Here is a 23,523-nt window from a genome sequence, read left to right on the forward strand (position 1 = left end):
TTTCAAAATGTTATACCTTTTTGAATGCGTACGGATCCCTACCATCAATTGGCATTCAAACAAATTAATCATCGATGGGTTTGTTGACAAAAAAACGATTCTTTCGTAAATTCAACCTTTTTGATGATTTTTTGGAATATTTCCATCAAATTATGTCCGATTTTGCAATTTTATACCATTTTTGACTCGTAAGGATCAGTTCTATCGATTGGCATCAAAAAAAAGGAAATCCAAAATTTTGACCCAAATTGACAAAATGGCAAGGGGTTACATCACGCTTTTTTTCAAAATAGAGGTCGGTGCGAAAATCGAAGCTTTTTCGATGATTATACCCTGAACCCATCAAAAATGGGTTTAAGAGTATATTGTATTTGTGCAAAATCCAAATGTATGTAACAGGCAGGAGGAAGCTTCTCCGACCCCATAAAGTATATATATTCTTGATTAGCATCAATAGCGGAGTCGATCTAGCCATGTCCGTCTGTCTGTCCGTCCGTCCGTATGTATGAACGCAAGGATCTCAGAACCTTTAAGAGCTAGAGACTTGAAATTTTAGATGTTAGCTTCCGATAATCGATAACTTACTCCGTTTCCAAGCAATCGATAAAAATCTATATCGATATCCTGTTTTTTAGGCAATTTTGGTAAATAATAAGAGCTAGAGTCACCAAACTTGACATATAGCTTCTAAAATAGAATATATATATGCATTTGATGTTAGAAGAAGAGGGTTCAGGGTATTCCCTAGTCGGGAGATCTTGAAATGTAAAAGTGGGGGCAAAAGAAGTTTGTGGCACACAAAGTATCTGTAAGATACAATTATTTAATAAAAGGTATGAAAAACTGAAAGAAGACTCGAAATAATTGTACTTGCTCTGCCACAAAGCACGATGAAGCCGCGTGGACGGGGCAGAGGAGGCAGGGCTATGAATGCAATGTCAAACAATGTAAGATGCGATTGTCAAGCACTAAGAACGACTTTAATCTCAATGCATAATTTGACTGCAGCTGCTTTCGTGACGTAAGGCCAAATATGGCAAGCGGAAATGTTACGTAAGTGGCACCGTTAATTGCCATTACGTCTGCATGTTGTGGCTTATTGGGTTCGACTGTGACCGCGACCAGAACAGCTGGCGCCAAGAGCCCCTGCCCCCCAATATGATACACCCCGCACTCGAGTTGACGCCCCTTAGTGCAGCAAGTGCAGTTCGTTGTATGTTTTGAGATTTCAGCTCTATATATATGGCAAGTCGAGTTATAATGACCTTTTGTCCCTGCATAACAACTACAGAGTGCGGGAAGGTGGGTGGGTGGTAAGTTACCCTCTGTTGCTGCAGCAGCTTAGCACGTTCCTTTCTGAATGAATGCAGTGGACAAATCCAAATCTAAATCCAAATCCACAAGCGGTCCCCAGACGAGCTGGGCAGAGGTGGGGTGAGCTGGGTGACACTGAACACAGTAGCTGGTGGCCACTGCCATTGTCAAGACCAAGTCTAACTTCAGCATCGCCATCAGCTTCAGCTTCAGCTTTAACTTGTTCCTTGGCCATTTCCATGGTGCAACTGTCGCATATTGAAACGTTAATCGCATTCGCATTCGGTTTTTGCTGCCGCCTGCAGCTCCTGCCGCGCTGGCTTCTGGACAACGGCAGCCAACGGAGGCCAAAGGCCGTCATAGTTTCACTTCACAGTTGGAAGCCCAGCCCCAGTCCCTGTTCCTGCCCCTGCCACCGCCCCGCTCGCCGCATCACAATCTACACCCAAACGAGTTCGTCGACAACGTTTGCGATGATTACTTTTGGTGGTTGTTGACTGCGGCTCTCCCCTTCCCTCCCCCAACCCCCCAACCCCCTCCCGCCCGTTGCCCCCTCTTAAATACTAGAGCTAGCTCTCTGGCCCAATGCAACGCCCCTTTGTTGTACGTGTGGAATGCGGCATGAGGCATGCGGCATGTGGTCAATGACACTTGCTTGGAGGCAGCAACAAAAAAAAAAAAAAAAAACAACAAAATAAAAAGAAAAGAAAGGAAAGGAAAATCAATGCAGCGTCAACTTTTCTGGTCAGCACAAGATCCAGATGGACAGGGCGACCGAAATTGGAACTGGTACGGCAACTGAAACTCGAACTGGAACTGAAACTGGAATTGGAGCTGGAGTTGGAGTTGGTACTCTTTTGTGTTCATCTGATGCTCCTGGCAGAGATGAAGACTCAAACTTTCCTATTTGGCTTCAATCATCAATCGCCCTCAATCACAATCAATTTTCTCGGAGCAGCACTGCAAGTTGACTCGTGCCCTCGATAATTGCGTCGCGTGCTCTTTGCGAGACGCGTTAATTGCGCTCCAAAATTGGCATGACATTGGAATTGGGTTTGGCTGTGGTACTTTGGCATCGAAAGTGCAACCAGCCAACGGAAGCCGTGGGCAACCACAGGCCGTACACTGTTCAGGCATAACCGCAGCCAGTTGCCAGTTGTCGGTTGCTGGTTGTCAGTTGTCAGTTGTAAGCAGCTGCATAGATGCTGAAGAAGGGCGGGAAACGGGCAGCGGGGCAAGGTAGGCTAAATTTACAGTTGCAGCCGATACTTTTTCATTGCTGCTGGGCACACGCCGAGGAAGCCGAGCCAGAGCCAGAGCTAGCGCTGGAGCCGGAGCCGGAGCCATAGCCGGAGTCAGAGTCGCATCTATTGCCAGCCAAGATAACAAGGACATCGAGACGGGCACAGGCACAGGCACAGGCACAGGAACGGGCACAAACGATGTTGATGCAACCAATTAGGCGCACAATTACCTGGCAACTCTGCAGGCTATCTGAATATTTAACGGGCGGGCTGGAGGGAATAGGAGGGCGGCAAAAGGCGAATGGCGAATGGAGACGGCTGAGCCGGTTGATGTGTTGGCATTCGCTCATTAATTCCATGCAGATTTACTTTTCCTGCCTGCGCTAATGAGGCGACATGTTTCTAGCTAATTTCATTTAGCTAAAGTCCTTCCAACATGGTTGCCATCACACTTCTTTTTCGCTCTTTCCCTTTTTTTTCATTAATTCACTCACACAGGGTATATGCCAGTTTGGCCGTGGATTGTCTAATGTTTCTGTTAAAGCTAATCGCGTACATTATTTTTTAATTGCATTCCTTTTTTTGTGTAACTCGGTTAATTGATGTGCTTTGTGCCTTCGGGCAACTTATTCTGCTTATCAACCCGAACTAGTCAGATATCATTTGGTATTTGTACATAGATCGCTTTAAATTTACACAAGCTTTTTCTTGAGAATTATAATTGTTAATTTTATTTGGTTTTTTAGGTTACGTTAATTCTTCTGGAAGAGGAACAAGATCTAGCTTCGGTATCCTGGACTTTCTGACAGTGCGAAAGAGAAAATTAACTCGCTGCTAGCCTCAGGAGTCGTTGACTTAAATTTCAGGTAAGCTTAACATCATTACGTTTTTGCAATTTTATTTTTTGAAATGTACTCGAACTGCTCTGGAAGCTGCAAGTTCCAAGGGTTTTATTTTTCCCACTTATCGTAGCTTAGCTTTAAATATTAAATTCATTAAAAATGAGCCAAGCGTATGCAATTGTCTACAAGCTCAAACGAACAGCTTCATCTCTTCACTTTTGTTTCTTTCTTTCAGTTTAACCAGCCCAAGCCTCAGCCTAAGCCCCAGTCCCGTTCCCATTCCCAGTCGCAGGCCCAAACCCAGGCCCAGTTTTGCCCGCCTTGCGGTTAAAAGCAATTAGTTTTGCAGGTTTATTATTGCCCTGGCACATCTTTGCCTGTTTGTCATTTAAAACGATATTTATCATTGTTGCCGGCTCGAGCTCATTTGCATACTCCAAAAATGGGCCACTCGCCGCTGAGGGCCAAACTAGGAACTGAAACAGAAACGGAGACTGGGAGTGTCCTTCGCCCGATAACTTTTACTACGTATTTTTAGTATTTTATTCTCTTTTTTTCTTCGTCGTTTCCTTTCTTGTGTCTATTTGTTTTTATTTTGGTTGTTTCGTTTTTTTTGTGGTGCGAAAGACTGGCAGCTTTTTCACTTCATCAATTAACCAAAGGCACCAAAATTGTGTTTTTGTCTCTAATTAGCATGCACATAAACAGAGTGAATCCTATTAAGGACCCTCTGCTCCCTCCAGCTACCCCGACCCCGACCCCGACCCCACCGCCACCCACAACCGAACCCAAGCCATCAATGTTGTAAAAACTGAGCGATAAATACTTTGGCAAGTGGGCGACGGTCATCAGCTTAGAGCTCGTATACATCAGGAGTCTTGTCTCATTACCAGCTCAAAGGAGAGGGGCGAGCGCGTGCCGGGTGAGGGGCTGCTGAGTTGGCGAAAGGGCGGTTGACCGGTTGGACATTAGCTGGTGGCAATGTTGGTGAAAAGAAACCAACACTCAAGAGAATGTCACCAACAACAATGAAACAAAATGGAAAGGTGTGCTTGACTTGGCGATACCCTGTACTCAGGTAAAAAATCAACCAACAATTATTGTAAATTATTTCACATTCTAGGCATAGTTCTTCAGTTTCTTAAATCTCTGATACACGAGGAATTAACAGACAGCATATATCTGTTGATGGCGTGCACGTGCAACACTCTAGATACCCTCGATTCTGCCCGTTTAATATGGCTGCAAGTGGGCTTTGAGCCGAACCGATTCCGGCCAGACTTCCAGTTCATTTTGTACCATGAACTGAGCTTTAACACCAAACCAAAGATGTCTCAAATATGGCACAAAGATGTGCCCAAAGCATAAATTGCTTGAAGTCCAGAGTACAAGGGGCAATTGTAGTTTAAAGCTTACATTTTTTCGTTCAGCTTTGCTAAAATAAATCTATCTTTATCAATTAATAATTGGGCTAATACTAAAATTACTCTAAATCCGAATTTTACAGTACGTCGGATACATCAATCTGCTGGCTGTAAAGGATGACGGAGGCTCCGAAACTTGAATATTGAGAGGATTGAGATGACCAGAGCATGCGATTATTATTCCTTACTGCAGGCTAGTTAATGAGGTCAGCAAAGGAGTTCCACACCTCCAGTTCAGGCCAATTATCGATTTATGTAAAGGGCCTCAGAAGAACACACGCCATTTCGGAGCAAGACACTCCGATGTCAAGCGAAAGGTAATAGAAATCGAAATGCAGTACATATGATATTGTATAATCGCTGAAAGGGTGGACACTTGTCAGTTTTAATGGGGCCAAGAAACACGTATCGCATGCCAGATTCAAAGGTAGGGTGGCCCATGCAGATTGGGGGCAGCAAACAGTTAGCAAGTAACTCAACTGAAGGGTTCATTAGGCCAGAATATTCGCTCCATTGTGGACAGTATCAACTGTATCTGCAGCTGCGCCCGACTCAACGGGCGGCGGGGCACTGCGTAACGGTATTTGTAACCATGCGGAACACGCAACGCTCCCGCCCGCCTGAAAGGGGTCAGACATACACCCTTTTTACGTTGTCCCGATAGCCAGCTCCCCTGTTCGGTGTTTTGTTTGCCAGCTGGGCGGACGGGTCCATGGCTACGGTTCGGGCTCCTGCTGCTGCTGCTGCGGGATCAGGCGCAGTCCTGGGGATGTCATGTGGGGCATGTGCAAAAGTGAGTGCGTATCTAAATGACAGCCATATGCTCGAGATACGAATATGCCAAAGCCAATTACCTGACTCGCCGCCACCTGCCACCTGCCACCAGCCAGCAGCCCCGTTAGCCCCACATGTCCCAACTGCCACCTGCAACATGCCCCATGTCGTGCTCCACGCGTTTGCCCTGCGGCTGCTTGGGGAAATACAAAACTGCTGGCTGCCATCTCCGTGGGCCATGCGACAAATTTGACTTTTATGCTTTTGAGAATTGCCTGTGACACAGATACAGCTATAGATACACACACGGCTGGTCCTCGACAGCTCTGCAATTACAACAGGTATGAAAAACCCCAACAAGGCAATTGATGCCGATGCCGATGCCGCCGTGTCCAATTCGGAGCAACTGCAGCGTGGTCACAACGCACGAATCTACGCCAAATCCTGTCCAGCAATTCGATGGAAAGCCTTGCTCGCTCGCTGCCGAATGCAAATGCTAAATGCGAGAACTTTCGGTAAACAAGTGGTGGCCAATTGCCCAACGGCGCGATACTTTAGTAGGCGTTGGGTGTTGGGCGTTGGGCGGTGGGTGGTGGGTGGTGGGCGTGCCTGATTTGGTTTAGTTGGGTAGATGTCACTGCTGACGGCCATCGCTACGGCCCGCTGTAGCTGTATCTGTTTTTGTTGGTCGAGAGCAGAGAATTAAAATTCAAATTCCAATTCATCAAGATAATCGCATTTCAGAACTTTTATTTGCCAACGCGCACAGAGAAGTCACACATGCGTGTGTGTGTGCGTGTACTGGGTTTTGTTTGTGTAACCCGAACAGCGGATGTTGTAAATATTTGCAAATAGCCGTTGCTCAGTGCTGCCTCCCACCTGACCACCCCGAACCACCCCAGCGGGGCAGCTCTGCTGCCTGACGTAGTTGTTGTAGCTTTGTTGTTAAACACACAAGTCCACACACACACTCGCACCACACACACACACACACACACACACACACACACACACACACAGGCACACTTACACATTGGGCACAGACTAAAAAAAGGGGTTTTTAGGGCCAATTATTATTAATTGCTTTACAGATACAAACAACGAGCCCGCAGCGCACCCAACACTCACACATACGCACACACGTACATACACTATAAAACTCAAACACTCAAAAGCTTTAAAAATCAGTGCAATGGCACCAACGAATTTGATATTTAATGGCTGCACTCGAAGTGTTAAAGCTCAAATCTTATTATCAGCCAAACTCAAACTAAAGTAAGTATATAAATACATATATATATATATATATATATATATATATATGTATATACATGTGCAAGGATATATGCAATCTAACAAAAAGACTTGCAAATCGCATCGTCATAATATGAATATTAAAAACATCATAATGGCCAGAAGTTAAAGTTGACAGCAGGTTGAAGGGGTCAAAGCTACGATTTCTAGTTGAATGCCATAGTCCGTGTTGGGGTGCGCATTTGCCGAGCGGGATTTTCCAGATGGACAAGCAGACAGCTCTATCCCTCTCTCTCTCTCTCTCTCTCTCTCTCTCTCTCTACCTCTATCTCTATCTCTTTCTCTGCGTCTGATCCTTGGGCGGACAACAATGGCCAGCTGGCGAGCTATTCAAGCGGTAAATTGACAGCTCCAGCAGTTTTAATAATAATAAGATTTGCAAACAATTTAATTGCAAAACTACAAAGTTCCAAATGCTTAATTTAGATTATGACATTGGATTCAAAACTCTTATAAGGACAGTTATTATGTCGACATTATGTCGTTTGTCGTGTGTCGTCCGCCATTGACTTTGAGCAATTTTGAAAAAATTGCATGGGGTTACATCAGAATATTTTAAAACAAGTAAGAGGCTCTAGTCGAGAGCTCCCGACTAGGGGATACCCTGAACCCTCTTCTTCCAACATCAAATGCATATATATATTCTATTTTAGAAGCTATATGTCATGTTTGGTGACCCTAGCTCTTATTATTTACTAAAATTGCCCAGAAAACATGATATCGATATCGATTTTTATCGATTGCTTGGAAACGGAGTAAGTTATCGATTATCGGAAGCTAACATCTAAAATTTCAAGTCTCTAGCTCTTAAAGGTTCTGAGATCCTTGCGTTCATACATACGGACGGACGGACAGACAGACGGACATGGCTAGATCGACTCCGCTATTGATGCTGATCAAGAATATATATACTTTATGGGGTCGGAGAAGCTTCCTTCTGCCTGTTACATACATTTGGATTTTGCACAAATACAATATACCCTTATACCCATTTTTAATGGGTTCAGGGTATAATCATCGAAAAAGCTTCGATTTTCGCACCGACCTCTATTTTGAAAAAAAACGTGATGTAACCCCTTGCCATTTTGTCAATTTGGGTCAAAATTTTGGATTTCCTTTTTTTTGATGCCAATCGATAGAACTGATCCTTACGAGTCAAAAATGGTATAAAATTGCAAAATCGGACATAATTTGATGGAAATATTCCAAAAAATCATCAAAAAGGTTGAATTTACGAAAGAATCGTTTTTTTGTCAACAAACCCATCGATGATTAATTTGTTTGAATGCCAATTGATGGTAGGGATCCGTACGCATTCAAAAAGGTATAACATTTTGAAATCAGACATTATTTACCCGAGATATTAAAAAAAATCATCGAAAAAGTTTCGATTTTCGCACCGACCTCGATATTGAAAAAAAACGTGATGATTTGGAAGATATGACGTTCCAAAACGTCATAATTCCAGGCGGAGATACTCCGCGCGGGAGATATGTCGTTTTGGAACGTCATATCTCCCGCGTGGAGTTATGTCGTTTTGGAACGTCATATCTCCCGCGCGGAGTTATGTCGTTTTGGAACGTCATATCTCCCGCGCGGGAGATATGTCGTTTTGGGACGTCAAATCTCCGCGCGGAGCTATTACCCGACAGCTATTACCCGGGGTAGGTTCGAATATCAAAACTTTTTTGAATATTTTTTTGAAAATCTCGGGTAAATATCGTTTGATTTTGAAATGTTAAACCTAATCGGAGGTAACAATAAAGTTTTTGACAAAAATCGGTTCGGTTATGGTATGAATCTTTACTGTTGTATTTTTCGAATATCTCCGCCAAATACTGTACGATTTTGAAATTGTATACCATTTTTTAAATTAAGATCCGCCTAAAAGTATGCTGCGCTAAGCGGCCACCTGTAATGCACAGCCGAAGTGTATGCCGCACAACATGTTCGCTGGCCAACATGTTGCGTTCCACACTACGCATGTGGAACGTGTTGTACAACAGATTAAAGCCGCCTGCTGTTGGATCTGTTAGACTAACAGTAGCAGCAACAGTCGCTGCGGTGCAGGTTGCCGCTGGCTGAGCTGAGACTGTTGCAAGCCAATCCGGTCGGAATACAGAGGGAAACCCTATGGAATTGTTCTCATCCAATCGATCTGTCAGATCGGTTGATATAATCACCCTATCATTAACCGTTTAATTCAAATTGTTTCCATAACAGTAAAGCTGAAAAAAATCTGAGGGAATAGAGACAACGCTGGTAAAATGTTTGTTTTGCATTTGAAATCTTTATTTAATTTTTCTGCGTTATTCGTTTCTTGTGTTGAAATGCTCATTAAATTAATTATAGTTTTAAAACATTATTTGTTTTTATTTAGTTGTGATCTTTTTTTGTTTTTATTTTTGTTTCATCAATAATTAATATGCATAACGTTACTTACAGTTGGGTTACTTAAATTATACAATAATAATCATAATTTAATGACAATAATGTGCAAACGTTTCGTGCCAAAACGTTTATTCAAAGGTTTTATATTAAATAATGCCTATATTCAAGTTGTTTTAAGAGTGTGTGTGTGTGTGCGTGTGCGTGTGTGAGAGAGAGAGGGAGTATATCTGTGTGTGTGTTTCATTTTCAGACAATTCTAATAAATTTTCTGTTTCGGTTTTAGTTTCGTTTTCGCTTTCGCTTTCTCTGCTGATCTCTGGGCGGCACTTTAGTGCACTTCCCTGTCTCTGCGCTCTCTTGTGGTTTATAGTTTTATAAAATATCACATTTTAAGCTTTTTTTTATATGAAAAAAAAAACAAGCAAAATATTTATATATAAAAGTAAAATTGCATTGGAAACGTATAGAAAAAATGATGAGAAACTATTTATTATAATTATATATTTATAGCATAGTAAAAGGAACGCAAAAGCAGCTGTCAAATTGTATTTCAAATCATTTCGTATCTGTATCTGTGTGTGTGCGTATGTGTCTGTGTGTGGGTGTGTGTGTGTGTGTGTGTGTTTAGCATATTTATGTTTTGTGCTAAATGTGTTTTATCCTCTTCTTTTTTGTTTTTGCTTTGTTAAAATTTTCTGGTATTTGAATAGTTACGCTGCTGGGTTTTCTTTTATTATTATATTTAAATCCAATATTTTATGCATTTCATTTCGATTTTGGTTTTTTGTATTTTTTTGTATTTTTTTGTTCTTTGTTTTTGCTTTTATGCTTTACGTTAATGTAGACATTAAAAATTCTGCAAAGTGCAGTTGAGAATTTAAAATTTGATATATTCGTGTGCATTTCCGTTTGTCTGTGTGTGTGTGTGTGTATGTATGTGTGTGTGTGTGTGTGTGTGTGTGTGTGTGTGTGGGTGCCCAAAAGTATGCAACGCCTTTTGCAAGTGACATATTATGATATTGCCCCACATTTTGGTCACCCACCCGTCGCTCTGCTCGGGTTGTGGTCTGTTCTATGCGTGTGTGTTTTCTGTATTTAGCTACAATTTCACTTTAAAATGTTTCTTACATATGTGTGTTTTTTTGTTTTTCTGCTTGATTTGTGCCTGCCATTGCCAAGTGGTTGGCAACGCAGACAGCAAAACCTTTGCACTTTGCCTTTGCCTGCTTTTTTGCGCAACGGCAAAAGGGAATTTTTGGCGATATTGTGGCGAAAGCGAATTGGCAAATCGTTTTCCGGTTCACTTCATAAGGTTGCCCATTCGAATCGTTTAGATTTGCAAATTGTTAACAATATTATTTTAATTTTATTTATTATTATTATTTTTTTTTTTTTTAGTTTCGTTAAGTTGGTTTTAATTACACCACATGCAAGGGAAATGGGGGAAGGCTTAGCGCTTTGGTTAGGGGGTTGTAGAAATGCACATTACGTTTACAATAATGACAGGTTGACAGTGTTCTATTTATGTCTGTAAGTATATCCATCGAATTTTTCATTTATATATATCCGTAAGTAGATATACATACATATACATCTATATATAGATATAGATACATATATGCAATTGTTTTTAAGACACATTTTTTAAAAAGTAAGTGAACGACTCAACAACTATGCGACTATCTGTCTGTCCTGCTCTAGCTGACTGTCAAAACAACTATTAAGCTGTATTCACGAGTATGTGTATGTGCTTGAAGTGTTTGGGATTTTCCTTTTACTTTCAATTTTGCTCGTTCTCTCTTTTTTTCTATAAGTTACTCTTATTCGTTCTCTTTGCGCGAATGCAATTTAAGTTGACAGCCCTGGACAAATACAAATAATTTGCGTTTCTAATGTATTTTATCGACTCTTTGCTTATCCTTCTAAGCGCTTCTCGCTTCTCTCTGTCTTGCTGCTGTTGTTCAGTTTTTGCTGTTAGCTGTGTGTCAATTAAATTATTAACGTGTCCGATTTATTTACATATGTTTAACACTCAGAGCTTAAGTCTAAATAAGAAATATGCATTTATATGTTAATAATAATAATGTTCGAAAAAAAAACCTTTTTAATACATATATATCTGTATATATTATATTTTTTTTATTAAAATTTTGCCAGTGGCGTTTTCCATCAATATATTTTATGTCTATATACAAGCAATGCTAGTTTATAAATACAAAAAAAAAATTGTTATCGTATATATAGTATACATTTATATATATTTAAGTTTAAAGATTTGTATTTATGTGTATGATAATATATTTGCCATGTTTTAAATATTTTTTTGTTTCGTTTTTTTTTCTTCTCAGTTTTATTTGTTTTTGCAAATAAACGCCCTTAGTTAAGACAACTTCTTGGCCAGGCCAGGCCAGTCCCAGATCTAGTCTAATAAAAAAAAAAAAAAACAACAACAATTCTCAATGCTAATCTTAACCCCCAAAAAAAAAACTGCATTTCACATAGTTAGTTTATAGAATGGATATCAATTGTTTATGTACATGAATAAATATGTGTGTGTAAACTCTATGTATTATGTATGTATGTATGTATATATATAGACACATATGCCTAACATTAATAGCGTGCGCCAGTTTTGCCAGATATCCATGGTTAATACATATATTTTAAATATATATATTCAACATTCAATTCTGTGCTCTCAAAGATTACTCAAATACATCAATATAGGTATATATATATTTATATGTATGTAAGTGTATATATATGTATGTGTGTATGCATGTCGTTTTACTACACATAGATAAATAATTGTATTTAACACTCAAATTGTTTATCGTTTATCATTTATCGCTATTCGTTAAATATTTTTTTTATGTCTTTAGATAATCGCACTCGTTATCTATAAAATTCACTACATTTGTGTATGTGTTTTGCCTTTTTAGGTATTTTGCCTGTGTGTGTGAGTGTGAGTGTGTGAATGCATTCATGCCTAGAAGAAGAAACTACCTAAAATATCCAGCAAAAACAGTTATGCAACGTTTTCAGCTTTACAATCCGTTAACGTCTCCGTCTCTGTCTCTGTCTCCGTCTCCGTCTCTATCTCTGTGTCTGGTTCCGAATCCGAGTCAAAGTCCGAATCCGAATCCGAATCCAAGTCCGAGTTTAGTTCCGTTTCCTCTTTATAGTATAACACTTTGTAGTTAGTCTGTTGTAGGTACCTTGCGTTTCGCTTTGATGTCACCCAATTCTTGATGCCCACTCACAACATGTCCGCAAAGGAGCCGTATTGCTCGTGGAAGATCGGACGGCAGCACTCCTCGACGGCATCGTATTTGTAGTGACGGCTGCGGCCAGTGTGACCGTAGCGTTGCTTTTGTTTTTGCTGTTGCTGCTGCTGCTGCTGCTGCTGTTGCTGCTTCTGCTTCTGCTTCTGCTGTTTGTGGCTAGAAATGTTGCTGCTGCTGCTGCTGCTGTTCTTGCTGCTGTTGTTGCTGCTGCTGTTGCAGTTGCAGTTGTTGTAGTTGCTGTAAATGTTGTTGCTGTTGTGCTTCGGCTGCGGCTGTTGGTAGCGCTGATGCGCATGCAAATGCGTATGCGAATGTGGTTGGTAGTAGTGGATGGCATGGCATGAGGCAGTCTTTGTATTGTATTCCTTTAAAAAAGCAACAGAAGAACACGTTGGAATTATTTTAACAGTTTGTATAGCATGTGTGCAATGTGCTAAAAGGCTGGCTACAACAATTACAGAGGTCAACTATGCTGATTTAATTGACGCTTAGTTTACTTTGTATTACCACAACCTGTAAATATTTGAATGGTGAATACATACATATATTACTAATATATAATACTTCTTAATAATTTGTGCACGTTTTATGTAGCTCGACTTGGACAAAGGCATGTGGTTATCTTTGAAGATTAGATATGATATGATATATAGATAGACATGCATGAATACAAATGTATAAAACTCTAACAAGCCCAATTCCAAGCCAAATCAAGATATGAATAAATGGATTTAATACATTTCCATTATACACTTTCGCAGTTCTTAAAATTCTCTTAAATAATATCAATTTAAGATTTATTTTATATATTCTATTTTCTTGGAATGTTTTGTGAAATTGTGAGAGCTTATTTTACATCTGACTTAAGTAGAAGACATATCTAGATACGTTTTCGAGCCGGGAACACGAAGAAAAGTTCTTGGACATTTTTTCAGAATACAAAAGAAATAGTTGATATACTACGATTTGCTTGCGATTCTTCAGATTCTCTTCAGCCTCTCTCCAGGTGTCTCTCTCTCTCTCTATATATATCGCTCTCGCTGTTTCTATATGTCTCAATGTCTTTTTCTCTTTTTCTGCTTCTCTGCTTCTCTCTCTTTCTCTCTCTCTTTCTCTTTCGCCATTTGCTTATTTGTCACTCTGCCTCGCTCCATCTGGCGTCTGTAACTTTCCTCTCAACGGTCAGCAAAATGTTGCCAAAATTGTCGCAACAAATTGCCAAAAGGTTTTGTTGCATTGTTGTTGTTGCTGCTGGCGCACTGCCCGCTGCCTATGTCTGTTGTGTGTGTGTGTGTGTGTGTGTGTGTGTAAGTAAATAACGTTCTCAAGTGCTTTAAGGTAGCCGCCGCATCCGCCGCCGCCGCCTCCGCTGCTGCTGCTGCTGCTGAAGCCCTGAAGCCGCATACATATTATCAATAAATTGCATCTGACTGCCAACGCAGACAGCGCAGTTGGCGCAGCCACGCCCCCATTCAAAAGCACACACACACACACAAGCACATGAACAGGCACACAGCGCCCTTTGCTATGCTTCAGTTTATTATTAAAAGGCAAATAAAATGTTTGCCCCATTTCAATGCCAGTTTCTCTCTTACCCTCTCGCTGTCTCTTACTCGCATTGTCTCTCGAACAGCTGCCGCTGTGGCACCTTGTTCTAATTTATTTATTGTTGCATACATGTACAATATAATTTTATTGGGTGTCTGGCCCAGCCGACGTTAAGGACACCAGCAACTAGCCGTTACCCTAACCTATTGCCCCCTGCCAACCCGCACTTCGCATATCTGGTTCCCTTTCATCCTTGTCTCGGCATCCGCACACACTTGACCGCATTGCGAGCTTTAACAATTATGTTGGAAAATTTGTGAAAAGTCAACTGGATAACGGGCTGCCAATTTGATACACTTGCCACAGCTGGCAAGCACACACACACACTCTCACACACACACACACACAAGCCCTTGATGCTGCTGCTGTTAAGGGGCAGCGCTTGACATTCGGCGCCAAAGTTATTAAGCGGATAGAGGAGCTGTACACTACCAAAAGCGGCTTAAACAACACGCAAATGTTTTACAAAAACAACAACAATAACAACACACACACACACAGGCACGCACAGGTGAACTGCACCGCCCCACCCGCCCATTGCCAGCGCCTTGTAGAATGTTTTTTGTTTTAAGTTTATTGATGTCGACGTGCGTTTTTCATGCCTCAGCACACAGCCGTACGAGAGTGGACAGAGCCGCGCGGAGGGGCAGGCAGGTGGCAGTCGAGCATAGAGAGAGAGAGAGAGAGAGAGAGAGAGAGAGAGAGGGAGAGAGAGAGAAAGTGCGAGGGGGTAGGGGGAGGGGCAGGGAGGAAAATCGGATAGCAGACGCGTCTGCGACGTGACAAAACCCATTATAGATGCGACCGCAAAGATAACACTCTGACAGGGTGCCTGGGCCAGCGACGGCAGCTACAGGTCGGCGGCAGCGGCAGAGACGGCAACAGAGGCGGAGACAGACGGAGGCCAAGCTCCGAAGTGGGTGTTCGTATGGAGCTCCTGCAGTAGCAGCAGCAGCAGCAGCAGCAGCTGATGGATGTGTGTGTAGGCGTATGAATCGCAATGAAACAGGCATGCCCCAAAAATAAAAGGTAAGCTTCAAAAATACCCTGTAGCCGAAGAGCGGCGTGAGTCGGGCTTGTGACTGAGCAAATGAAAATTATTAAAAATAAATAAAATAAAATAATGTTAAATATTTGTTTATGCACTGAGAGAAAAGGAATACTGCAAGAAATTAACAATGAATTTAAGAGCAAGAAACAAAAGCGCATATGAGAGAAATGAAGAGAAAGCCGGAACAGCAAGAACAGCAAGACACAAGACACATAAACCCAAGAACTTGTTAGCTCAGGATTAAGGGATCATAATAAATATGCACACTCAGACAATTTAGAGAGACGAGAATAATTAACATATGTGAATAATAATAATCAATGTGTGCATTTACAGGTCATCGGCTAGTCGAGCAGTCAAACATTATAAAGTCAAATGTTTTTTGTTTGCAGAGGCTCGGCTTTCGTTTCAATTTTGGGCAGGGGGTGTTACATAAATTTCATTTTGTAACCATCAAAAAGTTAAGTCAACGATAAATTGAATGGCTGCATGATTGACTGAATGACTAAATGAACGAACGAGGCGCAGCGCTCCGTTTGAACACAGCTGCCAGCTGGACTCCACTCCCCCAAAAAGAGAAGAAGAAGCGAACTGCTGCCTGCTGACTGCTCAGCCAGTTGTTCGTTGGAAATTATGCGGCTCGTCGGCTGGCCAGACAGCGCAGACGGTTGAGTACACACACACACGCACAAACACACACGCACATGCACATACATGGCATATAGAAACATTAAGAGCTACAATATTAATAAAAAAAGTGACAACAGCCACAACAACGCCAACGAGCTAAAAGTCAAAAGCCGTCAAAAAGCGTCATTGAACCTTCAACCAACTCATCCGGCAACTGTCCAAAAGGCAGCGTGTGCTCAGGGACAGACCCGCCGAGTGGGTTGCCCAATGGTCCAATAACAAAGGGACATCCAGTGCCATGGCATCAGCAAGGATAGGACGACAGCAACAGCAACAGCAGCAGCTGAAGCAGACTTTCCAAGAATCTGTTGAGCTTACTTAGTCGGCGGGCCATAGAAATTATGAAGCTCTCCTTCTCTCTCTCCTTCTCTTTATCTTTCTCTCTCTCTCTACATTTATATATATATATCATATAGTGCAGAAAATTCTGCCTAAAGGTCGGGTAAACATTTATGATATTGTGTAAAGATTGTGTAAAGACTGATACAATTATTGTGCAAACATAGATAACTTTTCTTTTGATGAGTCAAGGCCTAATAGCTTATTAGCAGGAATAAAAAACTTAATAAATTAATAAATAAATAAAATATAGTAATTTCTACTTACATTGCAACAGCGCAGAACTCTTCGTTAATGAAAAAAGAAACAAGTAAGAGGTTCTAGTCGGGAGCTCCCGACTAGGGGATACCCTGAACCCTCAAATCAAATGCATATATATGTATTCCATTTCAAAAGCTATATGTCAAGTTTGGTGACTCTAGCTCTTATTATTTACCAAAATTGCCCAAAAAACTTGATATCGATATCGATTTTTGTCGATTACTTGTTATCGATTATCGGAAACAAACTCGATCTGCACTGCACTAGGAGCACCCTTCTGCACGTTCATAGTATATGAGACAAATAAACTAAGCTTAACTTTTTGTAATAGCATATCTTTAAATCTTTCGAATAACTATATGCCTAAAAGAAATACGTACTGCTGTAATTATGTATCTCACGTTGTTTTTCTGAATTTGCAAAATACAAGAAATACTGTTGCCTACTTTTTTGGGCGTGCAAACTGCGCTGAAGTTTTGACAAAATTCGTTGCGCGCAGTTCGCTGAGAGGGCGGGGTGCGGCAGCTGGCGTGCACTTAAAGTGTTTTTCAAGGCACTGGCGATTTTCGACCAGTGAAAAATTTCTGACAGGTCATAAATTGGCGTCACGAGTGGGCCAAGCGGGCCAATCCACAGGCAGCTCCAACTCCCCGGCGTTCTCTGTTTGCACTGGGGGACGACTGTTGTGGGGCGTTGTTAGTTGGGATACAGTTGTCTGCATGGAATGCGCTCAGAGTGCCCAGCCCAGGCAAACACCAACACACACACATAAATACATACTGTTGGGTGTTTGCCTGCGTCGCGGCTGTTGTTTATATTCCACACCGAAACGAAACGAAAGGCAGCCCAAACAAAAGCCGTTGCACAAACATAGGTGTGAAGCGCCAACAACAACAACGACAAAAACAGCAATAAGCAAAACAACATCAAACTAAGTGGAAACTCTGTACACAGCCAGTTGCGCGAATCGGGCATATTCAGCTAAGGGCACAACAAAAAAAGAAATAAAACAAAGCACAAATAGTTAAGCAAATAAACCAAAATATAAACAATTCATATATTAGTTAAAAGCAAAGTTTTCACTTGAAATAAACTAAAATAAAAAGCTAAAAACACTTCAAAGGAATTTAATTGTAATTGTATTATATTTTACAGGATATCTCCTAGTCGCTGACTTGCCTGCATTCACGTTTATTTGCTTGTTGTTGTCGCTGCGGCTGCGCTACTTGTACAGTTAATGAACCAAGCGTCGCATCGCGTTACATTGCCAAACTAAAGGTCCAACTTTCCAACCCCAACACCCAAAAAAAAAAATGGATGAAATAAAAAAAATGCCAAAAAAAAAATAATGTTGCACGCTGTTTTATTAGCTCGACAGCAACAAAATGGCCGCCAGTGTGCGGCTGCAGCGGAACCGGAAACTGATTGTGCGGCTCACATTGACCAGCTCCATCGCTTGATACTGCACCCCCCCTCCCTTTCGATCTTTGACCATTCCGCTGCTGCCCTTAACCACCTTTGCCACAACGTTTGTCAATGCTGCAAATCTCATCTCATTAAAAGCGCACGCGATTTGCGCGCGTTTTCGCGCGGCTTTCCAATCAGCCGGTCATTTGACATTTTTCCATCAAACGTTGATTAAGCGTAGCTGGCTGCGGCTCCAGCGGTAACTGCTCTCTCTCTCTCTCTGCTCTGTCTCTCTCTCTCTCTCTCTCTCTCTCTCTCTCTCTCTCTCTCTCTCTCTCTCTCTCTCTCTCTCTCTATCTATGTCTCTCTGAATGTGCCATTAACTGTGGCACTGTCTGTGGTGCTCTGTTTGTGCTGCTGCCTCGATATCTCGTCAATCGTTTTGTTTGTTTGCCAAAAAATTGACTTTGAGATGCTTTGCCACGGCCTGATTGATGGGCCTGATAGCAAAGGGCCTGTGGGGAGAGGGAGGAGGAGAGGGAGGGGTCTGCAGCAGGCAGAGCGGGACTAGGGGCAGGCTGTGTGCTTGTAGGCAGAGTTTGTCGCTTTTGTTTTTAACTATTGCGTGTTGTTGCTGGCGCTTGCATTTAACGCTGGCTTTTTCTTCTTCATTTTTTCTTGTTGCTTTGTTACTTTTTTCCAAAAGCGACAAACGACACACACACACACTCGCACACACATTGCAAAAGCGACGTTCGATTGCAGCTGCCCCGAAAATTGTGAACTTGCCTCTGCCACAGCCAAACGAGCCGTAATTGATGTGTCTGCGCTGCGCTGCGCTGGGCTCGTTTTGTTTGTTGTGCCCCAACTATCCGCCATTTGGTGCGGTTCGGTTTGGGTCCGCTTTTCATGCCTTTATGACTGACTGCTAGGCAGCAGTTTCTATTGCGAAAAGCCAGCCTGGCTGCGTGAACCAAGATGCTGTTCATTAAGCGCTAGAATATCCCAGGTTTCCCAAGAACTAGTTCATTGCGAACTGCTGCAACAGAGCTATGTATTGAAACTAGTTTATGTTGCTGAAGAGCAAAAAAAGCGTAGCAGGCGATTAAGCCAGAGACTTTTCAGCCGTGTTCCCAGCTCCACTTTCCCCCACTTTCATGACTCCCAAAAGTATGCTATAGGCAATACTGCTCTCTCGTTATATTCTCTATAGATATTTTTACAACACTGCTTGTCAAACGCAGAGGTAAATTTTCATCAAAAAAAAAAATAAAAATTGTGTACCATTAAATTTATAATTTTCGTGAAAAATTAATAAGAAAAAAACAACATTGAGTCAAACAACATTGGGCATGGATGTTAGTGCATCCACGCCCTCTCAACCGAGAGAGCTGCGACCAGAATTCGCTAAAATGATGAGAATTGCTGGCGCTACACCTGCGGAAATTCGTGAAATGATTTCCCTAAATACTGTAAGTGCTTCAAATACTGCAATTAAGTGCAGTAGTAGCAATTTTGCAGCAACGACATGCACATTGACGTCGACAAAGTCCATCTACGCGTCTACCTACACTGTCACAACTTCAAGTGGAGGAGTGTGCACCATCCCAAATATTAACTACAAAAGTGTAGTTGCAGGCGCATCAGAAAATAATATCAATGAACTAGGAAAGTCATCAGTGAAATCACTCAGCTGGATGACGACCAAAATAAAACGTAAGCTGCCTTCAAGCTTTCCAAAAGCAAATGGTAAAAAAGGGAGGTTAATTGCATCTCAGATATCGATGGACAGACGTCTAAAGGAGATCCCAATAAACTCAAAAAAACAATTTGCAATACTGGATAATGAAGAAAACGATGATCCTACAGAGGAGGAAATAGCCCATGCCGAGGCACTGGCAGAAGAGATGGAAGTAGAGCTGAATGCGGAAAAAGAAGCCAGAGTACCCAGATCCAGGAAGCCACCCCCCATCTTCATTGAAAATGTAAACAATGTGACCCAGATGGAGGCAGAGCTTGATACAGTCATTGGGTCAGATAGTTATACCCTCCACGTTGGAACACAAGGAAAAGTAAGAGTTCACGTTGAAAACTCGAATTCATATCGAAGCCTAGTGCAGTTTCTCAAAGAAAATAATGCACATCACTTTACATACCAACTGAAGGAAGACAAGGCCTTCAGGCTTATCGTCCGCAATTTGGCTAGCACCACGCCTGAAGATAGCATTAAAGAGGAGTTTATGCGATATGGACACAGTGTCCTTCGTATCCACAATCCTCGTCCTCGTAAGGCCCAACAACAGGAAAACGGTGAAGCCATTGAGGAACTAATACAAAATAATTTTTTTTTCATTGATTTGGCTCGCGAGCCTAATAATAAGGATGCGCTGAAAATCAAGCAAATAGGGCGACAAAGAGTCTTGGTTGAAATACCAAAGAAAAATTTGAATGCCATCCTGTGCCACAGATGCCAAGGATTTGGACATACAAAAAACTACTGTATGAGGCCTTATACCTGTGGAAAGTGTGCTCAAAATCATCCAACAGCTCAATGCAAAGAAACCTTGGTTGAGAATCTTTGCTGTATCAACTGCGGTGGAAACCATGAGGCTTGGCATAAGGGGTGCAATGTGTTCAAAGCTAGAACGCAAGAAAGAAGACCAAAAGTAAGTCTAGGATTTAAAAGTAATGTCAGTGGCAAAAAAGACCGTCAGCAACACATTCCAGCAACCTTAGTGCGTGGAAATATTTCGTACGCCGATACTCTGCGTACTGGGCTGGAAAAGTTCAATAAAGAGACGTCAATTAGGAACCCTACCCCCAAGCACCAAGATACCCCACCCAACAATAGTTCAAGGCTGGAGGCTGCAATAGAAGCACTCACTGTGAAAGTCGACACTCTACAAGCTATGTTTAAGGAACTTCAGGAGACGAATCAGTTCCTTAAACAAATGTGTCTGAGTCTATTGAACGCCAAAAAATGATGCACAGTTCACTATGCCTCGGATTGTGGAATGCCCGTGGTATCTCTGGGCATGTGGAGGAGCTTAAGCACTTCCTAACTGAACATAATATTGACGTGATGCTAATTACAGAGACCTGGCTTCAGATCGGTGTATCCATCTTTATTCCAGGCTACAAAATTCACAAAGCGGATCATCCTAGCGATAGAGCAAGAGGAGGAGCGGCGGTGCTTATCAAGCAGGAGATCGAATATTTCCAAAATGAACCGGTAAGGATGGAGAAATTGCAAATGGCCAGCATCCAGATTGCAACTAGCAGGGGTGAATTAACCATTGCTTCGGCATATCTCCCGCCGCAACTGTCGTGGTCAGCAATGGAATTCCAGCAACTTTTTAGCGGACTAGGAAGAATGTTCCTTATAGGAGGCGATTTCAACGCCAAAAACAGATGCTGGGGTTGCTTTAGAGCTAACGCAAGAGGCACCTGCTTACTGGACGCGGTGCAAAACTCATCATCTGAAATACTAGCGACTGGGCAAGCCACTCATTTCCCGTTTGCCCAAAGTTACACGCCGAGTGCCATTGACTTCTTTATTTATAACGGACTTCACCCAGATGGCTTAAGTATAAGGCCTGAGTTTCAGCTATCCTCTGATCATATCCCACTAGTAGTTGGTTACGACTGTATTCCAAAGGGCAAAACAATTAAAGGTCGTCTGCTGCCTCCTGGAGCCAACATTGCTGCTTTTCGACGAGATCTAGAGGAAACTCTAGACCTAAACTTGGAAATACTTGCACCAGAAGACATCGAAGATGTATATGCGCTATTCCTGAACAAGGTTCACTCGGCAGCCCTCATTTCTGCGCCAGTAAGCCGATCAGAAAGTTCACGACCACAAGTGAGACTTCCGCCAGCAATCCATACACTACTGCTGATTAAGAGAAGGATTAGAAGGCAGTACTGTCGAACCGGAGATCCAATTGTGGACAGGATCTACCGTAGAGTGTCGAACCGTGTCAAAAAGCTGCTGCAGCTGAATAGACAAAGGGAAACCGACCGTTTTTTGGAAAATGTTTCTCCAGATGAATCCTCAAGTCACTCCCTATGGAGACTGACGAGAAGGCACAAACAGCAAGTGTCCCCCAAATTTCCGATCAGAAAGCCTGATGGATCTTGGGCCAGATCCCCAAAGGAACGGGCTGATGCATTTGCCGAAGACTTGGAGGATCGCTTCAAGCCTTTTAATACAAGTTCGGTAAGCATGAACAGAAGGGTTCAACTCACACTGGAGAGCCCAGGCCAGCTAAGCCTCCCAGTTGCTCCAATCACTGTCAACGAAGTATCAGACCACATAGCAGCACTTAAGACATGAAAAGCTCCTGGCGATGACGGCATCGACAACATAACACTAAAAGCATTGCCGGTCAGAGCAGTCCTATTTTTAGTGTTAATCTTTAATGCGGTATTGAGATTGGGGCATGTTCCAAGCCAATGGAAAAAGGCGAGAATATGCATGATCTATAAGGCTGGAATGAGCCCCTCGTCCCTAGACTCATACAGGCCTATTAGTTTGTTGCCCACGATCGGAAAACTATTCGAACGTTGTCTGCTTACGAGACTGCTGTCACACGGGAACAGCTAAATAGGGTGGTGAATTTTATCCTCGAGGGTTTCGAAGCCAAAGAGTACGTAGTGGCAGCGTACTTAGACATAAAACAAGCCTTCGACAGAGTCTGGCATGATGGGCTACTCTGCAAAATTAAGCCCTTACTGCCACCTCAACTATATTCAATTGTGCAGAGTTATTTGACAAACCGGTCATTTTCGGTAGTACTCGATGGAGTTGAGTCCAACATGAAGGCCATCGGGGCTGGCGTTCCTCAAGGGAGTGTGCTAGGGCCCACGCTCTACACCCTCTTTACCTACGATATGCCCACTGGCTCTACAATTGAAGTCACGGACCCCCACGACCTTACAATCGCCACTTTTGCAGATGACACAGCCATCTTGTCAAGAAACGAATGTGTCTACGAAGCTACCGACGTCCTGCAGCAATATCTCCACCAATTTGAAATGTGGGCCAAGCGCTGGAATATTGGCATTAATTTAAATAAATGCGCCAATGTGACCTATGCGCTACGGAGGGACATGTGTCCGGGAGTTTTCTTGCGCGGCCAATTGGTGACGCACTTCAACAGCCACAAATACTTAGGTGTGCACCTAGACAGACGCTTGAACTTTAACAAGCACATCACAAGTGTCTCTGTAACCCTAAAGAACAGAATAAGAAAACTAAGATGGCTTCTGAGGAGTAGAAATGCGTTGTCATTGAAAAATAAAGTCACCATTTATAAATCCTGCATAGCTCCCGAATGGCGTTATGGTATCCAGGTATATGGCATTGCTGCAAAGTCCAGTCTTTCAAAAATCAGGGTGCTCCAAGCAAAAACGCTCCGATATCTGTCTGGTGCCCCCTGGTATATGAGAACCTCCGACTTGGAAAAAGACTTAGGAGTGCCCAAAGTCGGGGACATAATAAATATACAGGCCGCAAATTATATAGCGCGACTGAGAAGTCATCCTAATCGACTGGCTAGGCGTCTTCTGAATAGG

At 42.3% G+C, this 23,523-nt stretch overlaps 1 protein-coding gene across 1 annotated transcript in view; it reads right to left on the reverse strand.

Moving 5' to 3' along the window:
* Nucleotides 1-11,744: 11,744 nt before the first annotated feature.
* The window catches only part of LOC115768048 (midnolin homolog), a 107,618-nt gene continuing 95,839 nt past the window's right edge, over nucleotides 11,745-23,523 (reverse strand). Inside the window, 1 exon segment of the mRNA XM_030712481.1 lies at nucleotides 11,745-12,955. Within this exon segment, the coding sequence (XP_030568341.1) occupies nucleotides 12,563-12,955 (393 nt within the window). The 3' untranslated portion in view covers nucleotides 11,745-12,562.

This window comes from Drosophila novamexicana, unplaced genomic scaffold (assembly GCF_003285875.2).
Source record: "Drosophila novamexicana strain 15010-1031.04,08,12 unplaced genomic scaffold, DnovRS2.1 tig00001583-arrow-arrow-pilon, whole genome shotgun sequence".
NCBI lineage: Eukaryota > Metazoa > Arthropoda > Insecta > Diptera > Drosophilidae > Drosophila > Drosophila novamexicana.